General features: G+C 40.9%; 2 protein-coding genes across 11 annotated transcripts in view; one reads left to right on the top strand and one right to left on the bottom strand.

Moving 5' to 3' along the window:
- The window catches only part of TTC28 (tetratricopeptide repeat domain 28), a 586106-nt gene that overhangs the window by 119865 nt on the left and 440558 nt on the right, over positions 1-25683 (bottom strand). The window lies entirely within an intron of this gene.
- Positions 1229-25683, top strand: part of LOC130858340 (protein lin-28 homolog A-like) — a 29245-nt gene continuing 4790 nt past the window's right edge. Inside the window, exon 1 of the mRNA XM_057744668.1 lies at positions 1229-1328. Within this exon, the coding sequence (XP_057600651.1) occupies positions 1229-1328 (100 nt within the window). The remainder of the gene's footprint in view (positions 1329-25683) is intronic.

Genomic DNA, 25683 nt, shown 5'->3' with positions numbered 1-25683 from the left:
CCTAGAACGTGTTCATCTTATGACCAAACAATAAAATGCAGTTGAAAGAGAAATAGACAGAGAGGCCCTAACTGTTCCATCCTAGGCCCTCAAGGCTTCCCTTAGGCTGAACACAGACAGAGGCAGCTCCTCCGTAGTCCCCTCCTGCCACCACCCAAAGGCCTGGACTGAGTGATGGTGACAAGAAGCCAGGCTGGAGCCACTGGAGCTCACAAATACTTCAATGCCTTCATACATGGCCCCACTTCCTACCTTCCCTCGGATAGTTAAAAATCGAGACTGCAGGTGAACAGCTCAGTAATTCCCTGGGCCTGTACGGCTGTAAATCCTGAAGCAGCGGGGAAGATTAATTGTGCCATGAAGTAGGGGAAGTAATAATTAAACCTATTAAAAAGGAGGTGGCTGCAGAGGGGGCTCTGGAGATGGATGATGAGGTAGGAAGTGTTAGGCACAGTCATCCCTAACGGCTGTGACCAGGCCACTGTGAGAGAACTTGGTGCGAAGCCCAGAGCAGAGTGAAAAATATGCTGGGCCTGCCTGGCCAAGCCCGGCCATTAGTCACTGTTTGGAAAAGGCAAAGTATGCCTGGTTTTCATTCTGGTTCACAATAAGAGGTGGGAGGCACCCTCATAAGTTAACAATGCAGAGAATGTTACAGGGAGTTAGTTTCTATATGAAACAAACATTTCTTTTGTTTCAAGCCCTGGGGAAGAATCACTGAAAGGCAAAGATAGCCACTTCTGCTCCTCCCCCTCCCTTGGCCACTTCTGCTCCTCCCCCTCCCTTGGCCGCTTCTGCTCCTCCCTTGAGCTGAGCCTCTAGAAACTGGACCAGTCCCACCTCCCTGGAGCACCTTCTGAGGGTTCCTCTGGCCTGTAGCATAAAGAGTAGGCCAATTAAAATGGCATTTACGAGCTTTCCGGATCCAGGTCCAGCCCAGCCATCCCTGCCCCGTGCCCCAGGTGCTGTGCCAGCCATGAGGCAGCCCACTCGCCCTGTTGCTCACTCCGACCCTGCCTTGGATGCCTGACTTTTTCATCCCGCTCACTCGGCTCAGCCTGCCTTTCTCCCCATTCTGAGATGGACGTTACTAATGTTCCCTGTTCTCTGGTTCTCTTCTACCTCCAGGTATCTATTTCCCTACTCATTAGAAGTTAGGCATGGCCAAGTGACTTGCTTTGCCCAATGAAATGTGAGTAGAAGTGATGTGTTACTCCCAGAGAGCGCAATGAAGGACTGGACTACCTCCCCTGCTGCACTGACTGTGGACGCTCCGTGTTCCAGATGGCACCGCTGGAGGAAGATGGAGCCACGGCAGGCCTGGATTAGTGAGCTGCCCCTGAGGGCTATGAACCAGTGGTAGGCTGTGCATGAATACAACCCTTTGTTGTTTGGGGCCACTAAGATTTGCGGGCTGTTGTTACCACACCAGATCCTAACACATCCTGATGGATGTGCCTTCCAATATCAAAACTCTATAAGTCTTGTCATAATCTACAATTTCAAACTGTCCTAAAAAGTCTGTGTGAGAAGAGAGATACCTATTAATAGGCATTTATTTCATGAGTGGTTTTGGGGTCATCCACACCTCTGGATGTTCTAAATTCTAGCCCTGGATCAAGTAAGACAACTAAAATCCATAAACTTCAATCAAATTACCTTCGACTCACAGAGAACAGCCTTCAGTGAATTGAGGTTTAATCTTAATGCCCTAAGGTTAGTTGATTTGGTTTTGATTCAAGTTTGATAGCAGAAAAAACACACTGAAATCTATTATAATCTTTGGTGTTAAAATTTTTTGATAGTATAAGTTTTGTTACCAAAATCCCTTATGTAAAACTACTCTCCAGAAATTTCTTTTAAAATTCAGTTTTCATTCCTCTGAGAAATTCTATGCTCCTATCTTTTAGATAATGAGGATTATGTGCTTCTCTTTTTGCTTTGGTCACCAGGAAGCTCTGACCTGAAAATGAAACTGTTTAACAACTATTTTATTAGCCTTTATGGGCTGCATGTTTAGGCTCTTTTCTTTAATCTTGGTTTCCTACTTTTGTGTGTATTTCCCTGATCGTGACTTTCTATTTCTAGTGTATTTGATAAGCTAACTAAACTCCTTTATGGAATGAAACAAGCTATAAACAAGCAAGCAATCAAAAACCCCCTTTGCATCTATTGTATGCTCAGACGACTTTGCCTCAGTCATCTGCCTACCTCCCTAAACTGTCACTTCTTGACTTTGCTGCAATTTGTTTCATTGGTTCTGTTCTACCAGCTTTAATAAGCAAGAAGTGCCAGTCACTTAGAGACAGTACTTTATGATGGAATGGCACTGTGACGAGAATTAGAAGTTCCCTATTCTTGGTTCCACCACTTCACTGTTTCATGCTCTTAGGAAAGCTACTAAGTTTTCATCTATCTCAGATGGCTACTTTGAGGATCAAATAAAACAGTGGATACCACGGTGTGATACTCCATTTTCTAGGGTATCAGTATTATTCCAAATTATTCCAAACAGCTCAATTACCATAGTGCTTGATATTACAAATAGCAAAAGCAAAATATGCCACTCCCTCTAACATTATTTTACTACAGAGTGTAATTCACTTTGCCTTAAGATGCCATCATATTTCTAAAGCGAGTACACCAAAGGGAACTGATACCAGATCATGTCATCTAAGGAGAGTGCAAAATCAAAGGCTCTGAGAATATTACATCCAAGCTCTGTATAGGATGAGAGAAATGGCGCCCATTGCCTTAAGGGTCTCAGTGTGTACATATGGAAGAGGAGCCCCCCCCCCCCCCCCCCCCCCCGCCCCACGGGCATCTGGAAGTGCAGAAGGGGAATTTGGGTTGTCAAAATATCTGGAGGCCCACATGGCAGGCTATGGGTGGAGCCAGGGGTACCAAACAGCCTGTACCATGTGGGTAAGTCCCGCACAATGAAGAACTATTGCATCCCCAAATGCCGAGAGACTATATTGAGAAACACTGGATGCTGAGGTGATTTTATTCCCTGGCACTAATTAATAATCTGAAAAAAAAACTTCACTTCTGTACTGTCATATAGTTGAAGTTGTTAAAATACATCATCAAAACTAATTAATTAGGAAGTCTTTTGGCTGGTATCCAATAATTTAAGCAAAAGACTAAGAAGCTAGAAACCCTAATTTTAACATCTGGTGTACTGACTGATCCCCTTCAGCAGTTTCTTACCTGTGAAATGTAACTCACTGAGAATATAAATTAAAAGACACCATATATGGGCTTCCTCCCAATTTCATTATGATAATTAACAAGGAAGTGGGGAAACTTTCCCTAAATAATAAAAATAGTAGTAGCACTAATAGTGACAATAACACACAAAATTCTCCTTTGTGCTCTCATTCAATACCATGACAAGAACCAATTATGTGACTCCCGAATATGTAATTCCAGCTCAGAGTTCTCTCCTAAACACTAGTCTCATTAATCTAGCTCCCTAATGGATACGCTTCAGAAAACCTAAGACTCACTGTTTCCAAAAATGCTCACTGAATTACTGAACAGAATTAAATCTAATGTTTTACGGCACTTGTCAGTTTTCAAAGTCTTCAGGCCTCCATTATCTTATCTGACTCCAGGACAAAGGCAGGGTAACTGGGCCTGCTTTTGAAGACACTCACAAAGGTGACATGGTCACTAAGTTATACAGCTAGGACCTGAGCTCAGGCCCACAGCCTCCCAGCCCAGCACTTTCCCCCTGGATTACTTTGCCCCTCTGAGAGTCTGAGGCAGCAACTGCTGCAAAATTCAACTGTGCAGTCTGCAGCAAGGCCAAAGCCCATCTCCTAAGGCCACATCATTCCGTCAGTCCAGAGAGGATGAGAGGATGGCATGGTCTGCCCAGACCAACAGGAGCCCTGGAAACGAACAGGGAAGGGGAGGAGGAGCAGAAGAGCTGGCCAAAAGGACAGCTCTTCAAAATGATTTCCCTTTGCAAATTCAATTGGAAAGACAGATGGAGTTTCCAGCAAGGCTGGAGAGCAAATTATGAAATTTGCTTTTTCAAGGCAATCGGGTCTGAAAAGCTTCATTTTAAAAATTCACACTGGATAGAAAACTCAAACTCTATGATTGTGTGAAGTGTTCTAGCTAGATTAAGCATAATGCTATCAAAACAAGTGATTCATATATTCTGCTCTTTTTTCTATTAGTACATGGGCTTTTGGTTAGGGCAATTTCAAAAACATGGAAAAGAGCAAAATGGGATTGAAACTGTGAATCCATTTACTGCTTTCAGTTTTTCTTTCCTTTCTGTTTAATTGAGAGGAATTTACTTAGGAAATTCCTGAGGCTGGCTCACTCATGCACATCACAAGATTTAACCGTGTGTTCCTCCTGTGAACAGCTTTAAATCTGAAACCCCATCTATCTCCTTTATTCAAGGTGTAGACTCACAGGATCAGAGAAGTCTGTAGAAATCACCTAGACTCGGGCTTCCCAAACCATCTGTTGGTTCTTGACACACCTCAACCCTGCTACTTTAGGAAGGGGTGGGTCCCTATCTGTCTACCCTGCCAGACCAGCCACCTGTCCATCTACACTTCTGTCTCTAGCCAATCACTTCTTCCATGTACATATAAATAAAGGAACCACCCAATCTCTCCCTCTATCACACACAGAAACACTAATGCAGAATACTACTACTGTCAAGACCCAGAGCAGACAACTTTCAGACTTTTGTGGCTTTCTTTTTGTCCTTTTCGTATGCTTATTTATACATTATTAAGATTCTGTAATAGATCAAAATTGAAAATAATCTCAAAAATATTTTTTTCAATTATAAAAATACTACATGTTAAAAAGTGTTTCTAGCAGACTACAAAGTTTGGTTCACTCAACACTCATTTTCACTTCCTCCCCCTCCCTTGCTGCTGCCTCTGGCTATGGAGCCGGAAAGCTAAATATTCACTTTCCCAGCCTCCTTCACAGTCAGGGTTGGTTCAGTTGACAAAAACAGAAGTCTGCTGGCATTTTAGAGAAAGTTTTTGCTTTTCTGATAAAAGGATACAGAAGAGCAGCTGGCTCAGCATCCCTTGCTTCTCCTGATTAGAACAAGTCACAATGCCTAGAGCTTTAGCAGCCACTATGTTACCATGAGGCATAAAAGACTAGCATGAAAATTATAGAGTAATAGGCTCTGTTATCCTTAACCTCTGAAACAACATCAGGTGCCTCAGACTTACTCTTTTATGAGAAAAATAAGCCCTTATTTGTTTAAGCCACTGTAAATCAGATTTCTTCTTTTTAGCCAAAGGATTGTTGTTACTATATTCAATGTAGAAAATATGAAACACAGAAAAACTCTTTATCTATCTATGTATCTATGTATCTATCTACAATATTTATCTGTCTACATACCTACCTAACTACCTATCTATCTCACTCCATGACTGTCTGAGATAATCATTGCTAACATTTTAGTATAGTTTCTGACAATCTGTTTTCGTGTTGGTGTAGATTGTTTTATTTATATTATTGAGATCACATTATATGTACCGATAGTTAAACATAATTAAAACAGGTTCTTAAAGGAAGATAATAATAAAATAATTTTGATGATGGATATCTGCCATTAGGTCTATGCTCTGAATTAGGTCATTCAATATGGGTTTAAAGGATACAGACAATCACTTCTCAAGTTTCTTGGTAATAAAAATAGTTATTATGTTGCCCTCTACAGCTTTGCTTTGTAGAATAAAAACGTTTTAAGTTCAGCAACTCTTCTGATGGTGTTTTAACAACGCAAAAATAAGCCATTCTTAGGAAGTGCTGGGACAGAACTACATCAGTTATAGCTTTTGGAGTATCATACTGGATAAGAGATTTCATTTGAAACGGGGGGGGGGGGGGGGGGGGGGTAAAGGATGTGCCGAAAGAAACAAATTTTCTGGTGTTGGTCAAGGAGCCAAAGAAGGGCAATTGACAGGTACACGGCAGGTTCAAACTTCTCCTGGCAACAGAAGCCACCTCACAATACACAAGTTAACTGAAATGCGGGAGCAAGATGAGAAAAAGACCCTCAAAGCCCTATACTAACATTTCCTAATTCCTGTCATCGTTCCTTGGTTCTTCTCTTCTATATTCTAACAGAGCTCACTCTCCATGTCACGGATTCAGCTTCCCACCACTCAGTTCTACTTTTATTTGCAGATTTTACATTCTTAGGTTCCCTGTGCTTCTTCCTTCTATCACTCTTCTTTTCCATCCTATCCTTTTTTCCATAAAAACCTGCTTTCTTCTTCTGGTTTTCTACTCCCATCTCATGTCTTTTTTCTCCTACTAAGGATGCCAAACTCATATAAACTTTTCTTCTAGTTCCTATGGTAAACAATATTTAAAGCTTACCTTCTGAGAATCAGTGTTGCCCCTCCTTTATTTTGTAGCAACTTTTCATTTATCTCTATTTTTTTCCTGTTTAACCTTCAAATGACGCAAGCTGTATTGAATATTTATTCATAAATAAAGTACAGAGTCTGTGGAGAGTGGGATTTGGCCCCATCTTCCATGAGCTTGGGCTCTAGCCAAATCCCAGTCTCAGATCTATCATTAGATGACAGAACGATGATGTATATAATGCCTCGCTTAATTTCCAGTGTATAATAATATTCATTTTAATAGTTAAAATTATTGAGGATTTACTATGTGCTAGGTACTATTTTAGACATTTTATGTGTCAATGTGATTTTCACACAAGCATATGATTTAAGTGCTATAGTTATCGTCACATTCCAGACAAATCACAGAGAGGTTAAGGGACTTGCCCAAGGGTCATACAACTAGGAAGTGGCAAGCTGGGTTTTGAACCCAGGCAGTCTGATTCTAGAGTTCAAGCTCTTAGCCAGTATATATTTGATAGCATTTAATGGCATCTGGGCAATAAACCAAGGCTTCTGTGAGCAAGATACAGATAGAGAAGGTGGGATCTGGGGAGGTACTACCCATGCCCGGTGACTTCTAAATCATCTCTAGATCGCTTACCTGAGGATTTCACTTCATCAGCTTAGGATGGAAGTGGTGGTGGGGGGTAACTCTTTAGGACAAAGTCCCATTGGTTCCCCAATACTGAAAAAATGGATTCTAAACTGGGTGGATTCTGAACAGCTTAACCAACCTCATCTTCCATGTCTCACCAGTCTGAACCCTCCACTCCAGCTAGTTCTCTTCTGTGCTCTTCAAAGGAGTAAACTGAATACACTGCATACCCTAGAGAAATAATAACAGTGGCAACTACGGTAACTGAGTGTTACACAGATCTCACCTCCAAAGAACTCACCATGCTCTCATCTCTCTCTTCCTTTTATCTTCATAGCATCACTCGGGGGGGATGCAAAGTTATTAATCATTCATCTTCCAGATGGAGAAACTGAAGTACAAAGAAGGGGAGCAACCTACCCAAAGTCAGACAGCTGGATACTGTTAGTATGTACCTGGTTCCTATCTCATCTCCTTAGGATCAGGTCCTGTGAGGCCTCCAGAGTGAAAAATAAGTTGATTTATTCATCTCTGTTGGCTCGGACATAATTTGCTCAAATGCCATTATCACTCGTTCAGCAAACATTTACCACAGTGCCACAGTGGGCACTGGGGACAAGAGATGACGAGCATGGGTCCTGCTCAGGATCTGGTAGGGGAGGCATGATCACAACGTGGGGTTACAGGTGTAGGAACGGAGGCACCGCAAACAATACACAAAGCCCCCAGTCACTAGGTGCTCGCTCGAATGACCACCAATGCCACCAAAGGCTCTGCTACGTGGGGGAGAAAGAGAATAAAGAACGCTTTTACACTTGAGAACTTTGGCAACAGAAAACAGTACAGATCAATACAGTGTAGGCTTTACAGCAAGAGGATTCATATTTCTCTTTATGATGTGCTTATCTGCAATAGTTCATAAAGGTCTGTTTGGAAAAAAAAAGGATTATCACCAATCATTAATAAAACAGGTTAATATGCTTAACAATGGTTTTTTAAAAAAAGATTAATGAAATTTATTCAGCACAAAAATATGTTCATAATTAATTCACAAATGCTTTAAACATACCCATCCATTAAATTACAAAACTGTTGCACAGCTCATTACAAAAAAAGTGGGTAAGAGACAAAAGGATAAGTTTTCTCTTATGAGGCATCTGCATAAATTAAGTGGAAAAAAAAAAAAAAAAGCCACACTGGAAGCTTAGAGACTGCACACACCCATCTACAATCCTTAGAGGAACTGAGGAAATGAAAATTAGAAAGCAGCAAAGTCACCACATTCTTTATCAGTGAAAGACACTGGACCCCGGAGGTAAAAAGCAACAGACGAAGCAAAAGAAAATACTTTGGTCCTAGAGAGAAGTGGAGAGAGAGAATGCGTTTGGCTCTCTGTCCTGGCAGGTGCGGAATGATTCAGTGCAGCACGGAGAGGTTCCTTCATTCAGTCTGAAGTAATGAACATCCCATCCTGATAACAGTTCCTAACTATGTTGGGGCCAGGGTTGCCAGTGAAGGACAAACATGGTTGCCCAAAATGGCCTTTCTTGAACACAATGAAATAATCTAATCATGAAATTCTTTAATTATTGGGCCAGACCCTGGACATACCATTCAGATTCATCAAAATCACAAATGTAACCATAGTTCGGCTTGCCGATGGAGAACTATGGGTTTTCAATGTTTTCTAGCCCATTTTGGGGCAGCATTTCCAGTTTCTCACGGTATTTGAGGTTAATCCATGTTCCATATTCCTCTTCAAGTCCTGCTCTCTACAACGGTTCACCTAAACACAGAATGACTCCAGGCTAAGTAGGTACAAAGACAATATTTCAACAGAAGCAAAGGCAATGCTCAAGGTCTGCTGGCCTGAAGAGTCACTCACTAGTTTACACTGTGTAAATTTAGATTGAAAAAGCAAAGGTTCTATGAGTTACCCTTCTAGTGGGAAAGGCTGCCATTATGTAAACACAGTGTCTTAGCAAAGTAACAAAAGTAATCAAAAGTAATTTTGTGTTTTCTGAACCTTGTTTTGGGAACAGCTATGTCCCATACGATGCTAAAAGATGTTGTGAGAAACGTGTCTTCCGTGGTCAACTGAGTGTGAAACACTGGGTTAATCAAAGTTAATACAGGACTTCTCAAAGCCTTTCATATGCTAATGTGCAGGATAAATTTTCTGGAGAGGGATCTAGTAACCCAAATTATTTTTTTACAGAAAGACAGCCTTATCTACATCTTCTGGAAGAGGGGTCCTATAGAACATAATCTGTGATCTTGCCAATTTTTAAAACAGGTGCCTAGAGCCCTCCACCACAAGAGAAGCCACCGCAATGAGAAGCCCACACGCCGCCATGAAGAGTAGCCCCGGTTCTCAGCAACAACAGAAAGCCTGCATGCAGCTACAAAGACCCAATGCAGCCAATAAATAAATAAATAAATTTATAAAAAAATAAAATAAAATATACATTGTCATCTCTTTAAAAAAAAAAACATTAGTTATCAACACAAGGAACCAGTGGGTCACCAGGCCTAGGAGACACAGGTAACTCTTCTCTAGGCTAGCTTGGGAAACACCCTCTGTCAAGGTTGAAATCACTGTTTTGCTAAAATTTTGATATATGAGAGTATTTACAGCTGAGGGTCTCTAACACATACTGCGTTATTTCACTGCATGCAAAGATACAGCCTAAAGAATTAGTGTTATACTTAGCCTGAGGTGGGCTTTTAGGTAGAAAGTTTTCTACTTTTAAAGTAGAAAATGGTAGCAATAAATCACCAACTTCCCCAACCCCTGCTCCCCCAACAACAACAAAGATGTTTCCTCGATGTTTCTTTAGATGCGTACTGTCCAATACAGTAGTCAATGGCTGCATGTGGCTACTGAGCACTTGAAACATGGCTAGTTCATATTGAGATGTGCTGTAATATAAAACACACCAGGATTTCAATTTTCATATTGATTAATGTCATTAATTTTCATATTGATTTTATGTTATAGTTATAGTATGTTTTATGTAGTGAGTTAAGCAAAGTATGTTAGTAGATTACCTTTAAAATGTGGCCACTAGAAAAATTTAAATTACATATGTGGCTCACATTATCTTTCTAGTGGAGAGTGCGGCCCTAGCTCATTTGTCATCCCTTCAAGATGGTGAGCTCCATGAAGCCAATGACCAAACCTTCTTCATTTCTGGACCCCCGGGACTTAGCTCAGTGTTTGGCTCACATCAGAGCCTCCAAAAGTCTGTTGAACTAACTTGAATTGCAGCTCCAGCAAACAGCTTATTTTCTCTGAACCTCACCTTGCTTACCTGAGAAACAGGATAAGATGAGGATTCAAAGAAATACTTATGTAAAGCAAACAGCCAATTTCTGTTGCCAAATGATGGAGCTGGATTCGAATTCTGGTACCTATTTTCAACACTTCTGTGGCTAATACTGAGACCCACTTCCATCTAAACACAAGATTTCAGTAAGTGGTGGTTGGAGGTGAAGGCCAGGCTGTGTGAGGAGTAAGAAAAGGAAACTTTGCAATCATCATAAAGACTGGAAAAGATGCCTATTCTGCCTTTAGACATTTAGCGAGATCTAGTTGGCCCTAGTCAATTTCTCTCTGCCTGAACACAGTGAGGTTATTGCATGTGACTGCATCAAGTGCACTGTATTTGATGATATTTATACCACCACTCCGGGACTCTTGGTGCCAGCAATCTAAAAGTCTACCCAGGCAACAAGTGAACCGAGCTAGGTGAGCTATTCCCAGTAGAGGTCCTGTCAACGGTGCCACACAGAGAGACATTTAGCCAGTCTGTAAACTAGTGGGTCTCAACCTTGGAGAACACGTTAGACTCTTAGGGGGAGCTTTTAAAAATCCCAGTGCCAAGCCAGGACCCCAGACCAATTAAATCAGACTCTCTAAGGTGGGGTTGCTAATGGTCTGAATGTTTCTAACCCCACAAAATTCCTGTGTTGAAATCCTAACACCCAAAGGTGAAGGTGTTAGGAGGTTGGGCCTTTGGGAGGTGATTAGGTCACGCAAGTGAAACCCTCATGAATGAAATTAGTGCCCTTGTAAAAGAAGCTCGAGAGAGATCCCTAGCCTCTTCTGCCTTGACCCAAAAGTGGGTCACCCAACCTCACCCAATCACGCTGACTCCCTCACTACCCCAGCCTCCAGAACTGTGAGCAATAAATTTCTGCCGTCTGTAAGCCACGCAGTCTGTGGGGTTCTCTTATAGCTGCCCAAACACACTGTGACAGTGGGCATCAGCACTTTGTGATGCTCCCCAGGCAATTCTAAAATCAGCCAAGGTTGAAGTCCACTGTGATCATCCCTTTTCCATCCTAGCATATTCTTAACCCTTAACACTTGGAAGAAAGCAGAGGCTCTGAGATCAGTGGACTATTTGGGCTCTAGCATTTCCTGGCTGTGTGATCTTGGGCCAGTTACTTATTATCTTCACGAGCTTCATCTTCCTCAACTGTGAAATGGAGCTAATAATACCTCCCTCATGGGGTGTGATGAGGATGAAGTGAATATGATCACCTGTGCAGAGTGACTGGCGTGCAATGGGAGCTTAAGGAACCACGGTTGCAATCACTGTCATTATTTCCTCACTTCAAGGAAAATGATTCCTGAGTGTGGTCAGGTCAGTATCACTTTTTCCTGTGCTCATGCTATGCTGGCAGGGCAAATGATGCACATAAAAGCACTTTGCAGACCAAGGCTTCTCAAACCTTAATGTGTGTAAGAATCACTGGGGACCCCTGTTAACATACAGGAGCTTATTTCCTAGGTCTGAGGTGGGGCTGGTGCATTTCTAATACGCTCCCAGGAGGTGAGACGCTCCTCATCCATGGGCCACACTTTGAGTACCTAGACTGTAAATGGTAAAGCTCTTCACCGAAGTAAAGAGTAACAGTACTTCCTTAACTTACTCTTGGTAAGTATCATCATATTACCTAGTCTCTTGAATCTTTAAATGTCTTTATTTTGAGAGACTTTATAGCAAGTTTAGCACCTATAAAGGAGCCAGTATAATTAGAGATCCTATATGAAAAACTTGAAGGTTTAAACTCATTTTCACCTTATAGTTCTATTCCCTCTGAATAATAAACACACATCTGAAAAACACACTTACCCTCCTTTTTCCCAAGAATTAAAGATACTTCTCCCTTTGTTTGCTCCTGAGGAAAATCAGAGGATCCATTACAACTTCCAAGGTGCTTTGGGCTTCTTCTACCACTTGGGGAAATAACAATAAACTCTTTGACGTTTCAGAAACTCCTTTAGCTTTTTCTTCATAATGATGGTGCTATTTCTCGATGTCAGTGGTTTCACTTGAGCATAATAATCTTAGTCCTGCATGTGCTCTCTCTGAATGATAATGGAATTTTTGTTTTATACATATGTATCCAGCTTTGCATACAAATATGTCCTCAAAAACTTGAGCATGAGAAACTTCTAGGTGAATCAAACCATATTTTAGATGCAGAAAAGCAGCTGGCTATTCAAGGTTTCTATGAAGGATAATTCTGAAAAGCATCTTTGAAAGTCTACTTTGTCTTTTGGAAAATCTGGATTTCCATTTTCCCACATGAATGGATTAAATCACCTCAATTAGTTATCACCTCTACAGTGGTTCCTCCAGCCCTGTGGATTCTGGGTTTTGGGGTTTTGTTTTTTGCTTGTTTTCTCTTGGTTTAGCCATGAATCTGTTGTGTGATCTCAGTTTAGCCAATAAATCTCCTTAGTCAATAAATCTCCCCAAACGTAAGTTTTTTTAATCAGTGAAAAATATTTACTTTCTTATAAAGTGAAGGAATTCAACTGAATAATATTTTATAAAAAGCGTTTCCAGTTCTAACATCCCATAATTCTAAGATCCTTTTAATGGTAGGATACACCGACATTCTGATTTTCTAACATGACTCTGACAACGTTTGGAAGTACCCCACTGACAGCTTTATTCAGGTCACAAGCCAAGCGCATCAAGGGCAAAGGATGCCTCAAACTCTTCACCAAATACAAATGCAGGAGACTATAGAATATACCAGTGGCTCTTGAAAATGTCTCCAAGTGCTTCTGGAAGTGAAGGAGACTGAAGAACTATAAGAGTTCACCAGTTTTTGCATCCAAACGTGGCATTTTGAAGTTGCAGAAGCAAAAGATCAGTTAAATTTCTTGATAATCAGACTTTTGATAAGAGTAAAAAGACCTTGTTCTCAATCCTGGCTCTGACCTTAACTGACTCTGTGATCTTCGTTGTTGTTTTTTTTTTTAATAGCTTTTACTTTGAAATAATTATACTTTTCCCATTCTGCATTGATATGATCATGTGACTTTTCTTCTCGAGCCTATTAATATGATACCAGGCTTAGACTGACTGATTTTCAAATACTAAGCCAGTTTTGCATTCTCTGTGTAAACTCCTCTTGTCATGGTGTATAATTCTTTTTATATGTTGCTGAATTCTAATGGCTGATATCTTGCTAAGAATTTTGCACCTGTATTCACTACCTATACATGTATACATATATACACGTATACATGAGTTAGGAAGTGTTCCCTCCTCTTCCACTTTCTGGAAGAGACTGCAGAATTCATGCTAATCCTTCTTTAAATATTTGGTAGAGTTCTCCAGTGAAACCAACTAGGCTTGGAAATTTCTTTGAGGGGAGGTTTTTAATGAAGAATTCCATTTCCTTAGTAGTTCAGGACTATTCAAATTATCTAGTACACACTGGGTAAGCTGTATTGGTTTGTACTTTTCAAGGAATTAGTCCATTTTATGTAAGTTGTCAAATTATGGGTGTGGAGTTGCTCATAGTATTTCCTTATCCTTTTGATAGTTGCAGGGTCTATAATGATATTCCCTGTTTTATTCCCAATAATAGTAATCTGTGTCTTCTATTTTTCTTTGTCGGAGTTCCTAAAGGTTTTCCAATTTTATTGATCTTTTCAAAGAACCAGCTCTTAGTTTTATTCATTTTCTCTATTGTTTTTTCTATTTTCACTTTCATTGATTTCTGCTCTTACATTTATTACTTCCTTCCTTTGGCTTGCTTTAGGTTTATTTTACCTTTCTTTTTCCAGTTTCTTCAGGAGGGGAGCTTAGATTATTGATTTGAGATTTTTCCTTTTGTCTAACAAATATTTAGTGCTATAAATTTCCCTCTCAGCACTACTTTAGTTGATTCCAACAAATTACGAAAAGCTGCATGTTCATTTTCATTCAGTTTAATGTATTTTTTAATTTTCCTTAAGACTTTCTCTTTAACCCATTTATCATTTAAAAGTGTGTTTGGTTTCCAAGTGTTTGAAGATTTTCTACTTATCTTTCTGTTTACTGATTTCTAGTTTGATGCCATTATGGTCAGAGAACATGCTGAGATTTGTTTTATGGCCCAGGATAAATATGGTCTGGTTGCTTTCAAGACTTTTTTCTTTGTCTTTAGTTTTCTGAAGTTTGACTAGGATGTGTCCTGGTGTAGATTTCTTTGGGTTTTTCCTATGGAGTTTGCTCAGCTTCTTGAATCTGTAGGTTTATATTTCTTGTCAGTTTCAAGAAATTTTCAGCCATTATTTCTTCATATTCATTTCTAGCCCTTCTCTCCTCTTTCCAAGACTCAAATGACACAAACATTGGATCTTTTGTTCTAGTTCCACATGTCTCCAAGGTTCTGTTCATTTTTTTTTTCCAGTCTATTTTCTTTCTGTTGCTCAGACTGAATGATTTCTATTGTTCTATCTTCAAGTTCATTGATTCTTTCCTTTGTCCTCTCCATTCTGCTATTGAGCCCATCTGTTGAGATTTTTATTTCCGTTATTGTATTTTTCAGTCCTAAATTTCCATTTGGTTCTTCTTTATACCTTCTATTTCTTTGCTGAGGCTTTTCATTTTTTCCGTTTGTTTCAAGAATGTTCATAATTGTTCACTGAAGCACTTTTGTGATGTTTGCTTTAAAAATCTTTGTTAGATAATCTAACATCTGTGCCATCATGATGTTAGTGTCTATTATCTTTTCTCAGTAAGTTTGAGATCTTCCTCAGTAAGTATGATGAGTGAGTTTCAACTGAAACCTGGTCTTTTTAGATATTATACGATTCTGGACCTTATTTTAATGTTGTGTTTTAGCAGGTCTCCTCTGATATCACTCTGATGGGTGAAGGGGCAGTACCACCTTATCACTGCCAGGTTGGGGGAGAAGCCCAGTTTTCTCCACTGAGCCTTCTAAGGGAACTGACTACCAGGAAGCTTATTACCTTGTCATTCTTTGGGCTCTGAGGTCCCTAGCTGGTACCTTCTTCTCTCTACCTTTCTGAGTGTCCTTATGTTTGTTTTATATATAATGTTCAGGATTTTTAGTTGTACTTGAGGGAATGGAGGAGGCATTTCTAGTTTGCAGGTTGGGATGGAAGTTCAGGCCTCTTCCTATATTACCCTGGCTGGGAGGGGTAGGGCCATCTCATTATTGCTCCCTTCATGGCCTCCACTGACACCATGGGAGGGGGTGGCCTTGTCTCTACTGAGAGAGGGTGAAAATCCTGACTCTCCAATTAGCCTTCAGAGAGGAGATAAGAGAGAGGTACCTCATTACCGCTGGGTGAAGGTAGAAGTCCAGGCTCATCATGCGTTCCCCACTGACATAGGGTAGGGGTATGGGGATAGTGGCCTCATTACTACTGACTGGTGATGAAATTCTTGACTCTCCACTATGTCTCTGCAGACCCCATCTCAAGAAGGAGAGGGAGGAGTGCATTGTTACTACCAGGTGGAAGTGGAGGTCTAGGTTCCCCACATGGTTTCTGCTGTTACAGAAACCTTCTCCTTCCACTGGGAGGTAGGGGAGACTAAAGTTTCATCTGGCAGGAATGAAAGTTCTGGCTTCTCACTTGGCCTTCTCTGGCACTCCCCCAGCAGGTGGGTTGAGATGCCTTGTTACAGCCTGGCAAGGGTAAAAGTTTAGGCTCTCTAGTCAGCCTTTCCTGGAGGGGGAGCGGCCTCAATTCTTTCTGTGGTGTTTGGCTGGAGTAGAGCAGACTGTCTAAAAGTTTTCTTTCTTGGGTTTTTGTTTGTTTGTTTGTTTGTTTGTTTGTTTGTTGTTTTAATTCGCTCATGGCATTTCCAGGTTGCTGGCTTCTCCAAATGCCCAATCTGGGATATCTGAAGCAAGAAGTAGACACAGGGAACTCACCATTATGTTGTTTCTTGGGTCCTGAGGTTCCCTAGCTCATCTGCTTTTTTTCTCTCTACCTTTCTGAGTCTTATGTTTGCTTTATATATAATATTTAGAGTTTTTAGTTGTACACAGAGGGAGAAATAGGGAAAGTATATCTATTCCATTCCCTTAAAAGCAGAAGTTGGTGATGCAATCTTGAGTGAGTCATCTCACCTTGCTAATAAGGAATTAATGTGTCAGTGCTTAACCAATGGAAAGCACTCAGTAAATGATGACTAAAGTAAATCAAATGAAACTGAAATGTCTTAAAATGAAGACATGTTTCATTCATGTTCTGGAATGAAGAGATATTAAGAGTGAATCAGGTCATGTTACTCTGTTTGTGTGTGTGTGTTTGATTTCCAAACAAAAAAACAACTAAAATCTCTTTAAAAACTTATTTAAAACTAAGATGATGCTTATTCACATTATAAAAGGATTCTTTACAAAATAAGTACAGAGGTTTATTAAATCCATTAATGAACTAGATTTCAAAAAAGTTTACCCTCCTAATGATTTATGCCTAGTTTTTGCTAAGCAGAGTTGTTGAGAAGTAAAACCCCAGGGCTAAGAGGAACTCTGGAAGCCAAGTGAAGGAGGAATCCGAGAAAGGGTGTCAGGGATAAAGAGAGGGAGGGGAGCTCAAGTAAACAAAGTACAAGGCGAGGTCGACAGATCTGACATTTAGAAGATCACTGAGACTTCAGCAAAAGAAATTTAAAGGAGTAGTAGGGGGGCTTCCCTGGTGGCGCAGTGGTGACACGATTTTCAAGCCCTGGTCTGGGAAGATCCCACATGCCACGGAGCAACTAAGCCCGTGTGCCACAATTACTAAGCCTGTGCTCTAAAGCCCACGGGCCACAACTAATGAGCCCACGCACCACAACTACTGAAGCCCGTGCACCTAAAGTCAGTGCTCTGCAACAAGAGAAGCCACCACAATGAGAAGCCTGAGCACTGCAATGAAGAGTAGCCCCCACTCTCTGCAACGACAGAAAGCCCGCACACAGCAACAAAGACCCAATGCAGTCAATAAATAAAAAATAAAATAAATTAATTTTAAAAATATATTAGAAAAAAAAAGAGTAGGGGAAGAAGCCAGATTTAGTGTGGTTGAGAAGTAAATGGGAGCTGAGGAAGGAAAACCTGAAAGGAAGAGGAATAAAGAGATGAAGCCAAGTTTGAAAGTGAAGGGGAGGGTGAAGGGGAAACTGAGACGAAGCGAGAGAGTAGCACAGACATATATATACTACCAACTGTAAAATAGTCAGTGGGAAGTTGTTGTATAACAAAGGGAGCCCAACTCGAGGAGGGAAGATGCCTTAGAGGACTGGGGCAGGGAGGGTGGGGGGGGACTCGAGGTGGGGGGGAGTCAAGGAAGGGAGGGAATACGGGGATATGTGTATAAAAACAGATGACTGAACCTGGTGTACCCCCCAAAAAATAAATAAATAAATAAATTAATTAATTAATTAATTAAAAAAAAAAGAAAGTGAAGGGGAGGAACTGCAGACATTTACATCCTGATACCACGATTGTAATTGTTACTATATTAGAGCCATTTCCAAAGAAAGACCAAGAAAGCTTAAAACAGAATGGACAAATGGAATAAATCCAAAGAAGAAATAATTCCAAAATTGATTACCCTTTTAACTACATCTAAGACTGATCTGAATATACTATAAAGTAGTACTTCTAAAACTATCTTGGTGAAGGGCCAGTTTGGGGATTCTTTGCTTTTTACCATCTACTACAAACCAATACTATTATTGAATGCAATAAAATATCACAGCAATGTCCAATTGCTATAAAGATTTCAAAACGCTTATCCTCGCTTTCTTTCCTTATCTTCTTGTGGACAGGGAATACATAGTTCATGGACTGGCACCTGCTCAGCTCAGAGCAGTGCTGCTCTCTAAGGCTGGACTCAGGCTGCAGAGACCTCAAATTCAAAATCTGACATCTCAACTGAGCTCCAGATGTCCAGGGAAATGTCTAACACGAGGGCATTCCATTTCTGTGCCCCTGCTTGTATTAATCAGGGTAGGCTAGGTTATGCTGTCACAAGGAACACTCCGGTCTCAGAGGTTTACCAGATGTGTTTCTTGCTCATTCTGCATGTCTAAGGTGAGTCAGCAGGAGGCTCTATTCTGCACACCCTCCACCCCAGTGGCTGCAGCAGGAAAACAGACACTGAAGAACTGCATGTGTGCTTTCCACGGCTTCACATTTTTGTTGGCTAGAAGTGCTAACACCTCCACGTCAAGGAAGCTGGGAAAACTTCAGCACACTGCTTTAACCATAAGCAACACAGAGGAAGGTCTGTTGAAGTTCTACTGGAAATCAACTGGTGGAGAACTAGTTCTCTCTTCCTCTCACTCCTCCAGTGTATTGGGCTAGGAGATTTGGAAAGGGACAGGTGACTCTTACTTAACCACTATGCTCTTGATTATTGCTGGCTTTTTGCCCATGACTGGCTACTGATGCTGCCTTTACACAGGCATCCAAATGCTCCCCTCATTTGTAAGGGTCTTATACAAATTCTCTGGAGCTCTGGCGGGAGCGCTACCCATTGTGCAATTCCCTGATGTGGGAACGCTCTCTTGGATCGCATCCACAGAGTTACACTCCAAAGCCTTGTGCTGCTAGGGTTTGCTCATCCAGAGGTAGCCCTCTTGGGAGGGATTCTGGAGAGCTGTCTCAAACGAACTTCTATACTCCTTGGTCTATGGGAAACAAGTGTGCGCTTGACTTGCCAAACACGGGAAAGCAGTTCTCCACTGCTGGCCCCTGTCTCCATCTTTCTCCTCTCCCTTTCAGGAAGGTACAGAGAACAGACCAGCAAGTTCACTATGTAGTCAGACGTGTCTGCAGAATATGACTCCCATCCCTGAAGGTACCTCAAGCACTATGAGTAGTTGTAGTGGAGGCCCCTTCTCAGTTTGGAGGCCCCTACTGTCCACTGGGAAGTTGTTTGAGCATTCTCACAATATGGCAGCTGATTTCCCCCAGAGTGAGTGGTCCAAGAGGGAGAGAGCCGAGTAGAAGTTGTATTCTTTTTACAACTTCCCCTCAAAAGTCACAGAGCATCACTTCTGTCATATTCTATTATTTAGAAGGGAGTTATTAAGTCTGGCCCACATTCAAGGGAAGGCAAATTAGGCTCTACCTTTTGAACGGAGAAGTGTCAATGAATTTGTGGACATATTTTAAACCACAACTCTCCTTAAACACTTTCCAACTAAGTCTGTGGAATGAACTATAGTATCAACCAGCCAGAGTCTGAATCAAACAAATGTCTTACACAGAAATCATTATAATCTCAAGTTATTGTCAAAAGCTGTCAGAACTTTGCTTTATAAATAAAGGGTAAAGGGATGTACTGCTAGACTCTTGGGAAATGAGATCCAAAAATCCTCAAATACTCCAATAAATCTCTTTCTGCCACAAATTTTTAAAAACACTGAACAAATGTTTATAAGTATTTGCACAAGGGAAGCTTTAATAACTAATAAGAGAGTTGAAAGTATGATATTCTGTATCTTTCCTCCTATCCAGTACCACCATCAAGATGCCTACTCTGGCGGAAGCCCATCTCTCCATCTGCATGGGTGATCAAAGAAGAAAGCAACCCAGAAAGCAACACACTGCTACTCAGAACTGTACTGATACTGATTTGGTCAAAGCAGCTCTGGCTTTAATAGCTTGGGAAAATCCCGAGACTTATCAAGGCCTAACAACTTGCCCAGAGATAACCCCACAAGCAGGATATGAGCGACTCTGTGCCCCTCTGACTCCGCAGCCTGAACTCTTAATCACTAGGCGGCACTGTCTCTTCTAAACACCAAAACATAACTCAATACGCAGGAAAGATCTGAGGTGGCTTCTATTCCATTAAAAGGAAATCAATATTGTTGAGCTGAACTCAAAGATACGAACAAAAATAGAGGATAGTTCAAATGAACAAAGAATGACAATGGCCACTACTTCTCAAAATAGAGATACTTAAAAGACAAACATGAGTCTGAATCATGGGGCTGCAATGTTTCCTGTCTGTTAACTTTGTCCTGAGTTTGGGGTGCGAAAGGGGTGCGGTGGAGTTGAGAGGACTGAGGGAGATGCAGTGTTAGCCTGCTACTAGAACAAGCACATTTCATGAATGCCTTCTGAGAGTCACATGCACATAATCCACAGACTCAAAAGGCCTGCTGCCAGGCCTTCAAGGAGCTCACAGCCTAGATGGGAGGACAGATATGGAAAGAAATAAGAACACCACACCGTGAAGCAAGAAACACCAGGAAACAAAACATGGTTCTATGAAATGAGCAACTGCCTCCAGTTCCCAGCCAGCCCCGTTTCTGTGGTACGTTCACAAATTGAGGAGATGCTAAGGAGAATAAATCCACAGTAACAAGGATGGGATGACCTTAATCACTGCTCTTGTTTCAATTAAAGCATTGTCATCAGGACTGCTTTTAGGAACCATGAGCACTAGACGAACAATTTTAAAATATGAAACTGTCAAAAATTAAAGGGCTTTCTGTTGTAGGAGGGAGATTAAGGCGAGTAAACCTGATATGAGGAAGGAAAATACAACAGAAATCTGTTTGCCCAGGCGTTAGAAGCACCAGGCTCTCACAATGCTTGGCCTCAAACCAGCTCTGTGATGTAAATCCCTCAACTCCTCTGAGCTGTGGTTTTGTTTTGCTTTGCTTTGTTTTCCTAACATTAGGAGACTGGATTATACAATCATGACAGTCCCTCTCTAGCTCTAAAATCTGGGACCCTAGTGTTCCAAGGAAAGCCCTTTCCCCTCTCAGGTGCCACCTCCCCTGCAGGGCTCTCTGGCTTCAGGCCTTGAGCCGAATCTCTTTTCTCTCCTCTCCTGACTTACCTCCTACACACAACCAGGATCACAGCACCACCTGTAACTTCCCAGATGACTTCTTAGGAGGATCTGCCACAGGTCAGCAGCTCCCATGCTATGGAGGGTGGTCCTTCCCAGCACAGGGGCCCAGGGGAAGCTTTCTCATAAGCTTGAATCTGGGTGTGGTCCTGGCTTCCTGGGTGATCCTGGACATGTGAAATTCCCATCACCAGGGCAAGAGGGTCTGCCCTGACTCTCTGCAGAGTTGTTAATGAGGACAAAATGAAGTGATTCATAAAGCACTGTACAAATACAGAGTATTACAGCGATGACCGTGACAACCGAATGCTCCGAATTCAGGGGCTCCTCCAGCCAGAAGTCTCGCCAGGACAGAGCTATGTGCTTTATCACTCCCTGAGAGGAAACTCGATGTAAAACAGACAGAGCCTTGAGGATGATGTACCTCTGAATCTCTCCCCAGAGCAGGTAGTGGCTCTAAAACTAATAAGGTCCCAGCGGATTCTTTCTCTAAAGAAGATTTTAATGTTACTGTGAACTGACAGTAATGCTGTCCACATCAATCCCATTCAGATCAGTCTCCGGAACACACCACATTAGAAACTCTAACTGTAGAACTTTCCTGTCACTTCCCACTTAGGTCAACATTCATGCCACCCACTGTCCCATGTAGAGTTCTAAGAAGTTAAGATCTCTCTCCTGTTAAAACTGACTTCTGGATTCCCCCAGAACAGTTTTATGGGACTGTGGGCATTTAATGTAGTTAAAGTACCGTACCATGGGCCTGGATTTTGCAAAAATGGCCAATTTCATGTAACCTTCTTCTTCTCAAGAAAGGCAAAGATTAACAAAATATATAACTAAGTATAATTAATTTTCTAACTCCTTTGGATATTTATTCATATAAATAAATTCATAAATCAGAAATAAATATTTTTTTCAGATCAGATTCTTGGGTCTTGAAATTTTACTTAGAAAATATGATTACTGTAGATATGTAAACTCTGGGTTAACCTGCACGGTCAGAGAATATAAAGCTGTATTTAATTTTTAAATGCAAAAGAAGGAGAAAAGGAGGAGGAGGAAGATAATATCAACAAACACCAAATACATTCACGCAAGCAAGAAGATGAAACTGACTCTGACAGGTCCAACAGCAAGTAAGTTATCGTGATGGAATTCAAACTCAAGTTTGGCTCACTCTGAAGTTCACTCTGCTTCATTCAGGTTTCTGCTCAAATGTCAGCCCCTCACAGAGGCTGTCCTTGACCTCACCACCTAAAATACCCCAGCTGGCACCCTGACTCCTTCCTTCCTCTCCATCCATTCGCTGTCCTTTTCTATTCACTTTCCCCAGCTTTATTTTCCTACATAATACTTATTTGTTTAAAAACATGTCTCCTGTACATGTAAGTTAAGCAGAGATTTTTTGGTTGTTTTCACTGCTTTATCTCCAGTGCCTAGAACAGTGCCGGAGACATGATGCTCACTAAATATTAAATAAAAACCAAAGAATAAAATATCCTAAGTGCATGTGTTTTTCATCACATCTCACTGGAGGGTATAATAAGAAAGCAGATATGCACATACAGACATACGTACACATTCTACTTCATAATTCTGTGCATGCTCTGGGTGGCATGGTCATAGAGTAAAGGTTCAAATTGGTTGTGGAGACAACTCATCAACCTCTTTACCAAGAGAGAAGAGCAGCTGTGTCCTAGAAGTTGGAGGATACCCTTACATTTGTAGCAGCACGTTCTTGTCCACACTATTTTTATGTCCTTTGTTACAAGAATTAGTATACAGGACTCTTTTTCATGAAAAGTCCAAAAATTTGGTAAGATGATTTTTATCTTATTTTTCCATACGAAGGACAATTTAATACCAAACAAACCTCCCAGATCCTTCATACAGTTAATCCCACAACCACTAAACTTATTCTGACTCATCAACAAAAGCCACATCAACATGGGAGCAAGGGATCCATTTATTACACCAAAACAGTCTCTTCAGAACTTCTGAAATAACTGCAATTTTTGGTCATTTAAATAATTTTGCATTTAACGTAGGCTCTATTTCCAGATCTTTCGGATAGTTCAAAGATATACTTAATAAAAATACATTTCAACAAGAAGGACTTAAGCAGATTATGAAGCTCCTGGGTCATCAACCCAGGAAGGTAAAACTGTAAAAAGGAAGTGATACCTCCAAGGGTACATCATTAGGGCACATACCTACTTTATTCAGGCAAAATGAATGTCCAATAAATGTTGATTCACCAATCATGTATACCTTTCACATAAGAGATACTCTGAGATCTAAATCACATACCTAATATTCAGCAGTGTGGCCTAGAATCGAGAGGTGAACCATGGGGGGAGAGAGCTATGCTCTTCTTCCTGATACCCATAAGCAGAACGCTGCTGCACAGACCCGTTTGGTATTTTTATAATTACCCAAATTCTCTTCTTTTGTCAGAATTCATTCTCAGTAACAGCTTGAGCAATGTAGCAATGGTGCTCTGAAATGACTTGTAAACCACAGACACAATTTTTTGGGCCAAGAATGTGGAATCCATTGCTGTCACATTCCATTATTTCTGGTGGAGCAATTCACTAACATTTTGGAATCTAGATCATAAATTATGCAGAGCCTCAGCAAAAGAGCTGAGGACACAAACTGCTGTAATAAAATTCCTGTTACTGGAGCCATAAAAACAGAACAAAAGAAAGGCAAAGAAGAAAAATCAGGGTTGGACTTTTCTGACATTTCTTATCCGCCATTGTTAATGGTTTCACGAAATGAAAATGTAACATTCAGGAAACCATCAGACAAGCCAAAAATGATATGATGAGCATACTGTCATTTATAAACACCACCACCACCATGAGGCTCCCCAGAATAAAGTGAGCTTTGTGAAGAAAGCTTGAATATTGATATAAATTAAAGTGCCTAAGTGTACAACAGAGCCATCTGTACATTTTTCATGATTCTCAAGAGGTGTGAAATGTCCTTCAATCATAGCACTCAGGCAGTGGTCGAATTTTCTGTTGAGATATATTATAAAATGTCAGAGGAAAAGAGCTCTGAATCACCATGTCACTTCTCCTCTCTGTGGAAACTGAGTTAATGGCAGAGCCAGAACTAAAACCCCATCTCTTGACTCCCAACCCACCGAGTTTCATCCTGCAGAATGATGCTTAAGCATGGTAGATGTTTAAAAATTATTTGATGGACAGGTAGATGAAAGAATGGGTGGATAGATAGGTAAATGGATAAATGAATGAAATTTAAAAAATCCTCTGTGGGTCAATGTTCATAATTAGAAAATGTCAGAGAAATACTTTAGAAATAAAATAAAGAACTGAAAAGCCAGTTGGATCATGCTTAGTGATCATTCCCAATGTGACTCTAAGAATTCTTTCTTTTCAAGTGTAACTTGAAAGGACTGGCATATGTACATATGTGTACATATGTATGTATGTATATGTGTGTATTCTCCAAAAGGAGTAATGACCATGAGAACAAACATAGGCAAACATGTTTCTTAAGCAGGACTGCTATTATTGGGCAATATTTAGTATGATTCCTTTCTTCAAGGTGTACCATAAAGGAGGGAGAAAAGAGCTGAACCAAGGTGAAGGGGGAAAGGTCCCAGCACAGAGATGGATGAAAAGTCAGGCATGTACTTTCTGAGCAGAGCACTGCTTCTGCAATTATTACAAACATATTTAGAAGAAAACAAAATGCTTTTCAAGATCACATAAAAGGTCTAAAATGTTAAAACTGGAAAAAGGGGCTCAGTACAAGTTAAAACCATATAAGGGAAGAAAGTTATTTTTTTTACAGGATAGGAGGAAACTTTTCTTCTAGCAAATCCCAGAGCACAAAAGAAACTAGCTCCAATCATCTGTCTAGGTTAGGGATCTTCAAATTTTCTATAAAGAACTGCTTTAAATTTTCCCAGAGCCTTGACATCACTCAGAGGAGGAGGGAAAAGGAGCACAGAAGGAAGAATGAAAACAGCCTCGTGGTGCCAGCAGTGCCCTAAGGTGCGGGCAGTCTCAGCACAATACCAGCCACCATTTCTGAACCTACTGTGTGCCAGGCACAGTGCAAAGTGCTTCACATACATCCCCTTATTTAATCCTCACGAGAACTCTACCCCCACTCTACCCTCACTCTGGAGGTTCTACTCTTAACTTCATGTTTCAGATGAAGAAATTGACGTCTGAAGAGCTTATGTAACTTTCCCAAAGCCACACAGTTCATAAATGGCAGAGCTATGATTCAAACTCAGTCTGGTCTGACACCAAGGCTCAGGTTTTTCTGGATCCTGGCCCCTCTGAGAATCCCAGAAAGCCATGCTTTACCAGGCTTAATAGATGGTTTGGAAATCTACCAGGTATACCTTCAAGTTCTTTCAAGACTATGATCTGAGATTGCTGGTCAGAGTTTCAAAAATCTGGGTTTACCATTACAAAACAACTGGCAGTTGTTGCCTTTCTTTGGTAAAAATCTTCTGGAAAGCCAAAAATTGCTGTGCTCTGGTCATT

This window comes from Hippopotamus amphibius, chromosome 8 (genome assembly GCF_030028045.1).
Source record: "Hippopotamus amphibius kiboko isolate mHipAmp2 chromosome 8, mHipAmp2.hap2, whole genome shotgun sequence".
Classification (NCBI taxonomy): domain Eukaryota; kingdom Metazoa; phylum Chordata; class Mammalia; order Artiodactyla; family Hippopotamidae; genus Hippopotamus; species Hippopotamus amphibius.
The sequence above is the reverse complement of the archived record's forward strand: the minus strand, read 5'-3'. Positions and strand labels throughout refer to the sequence as shown.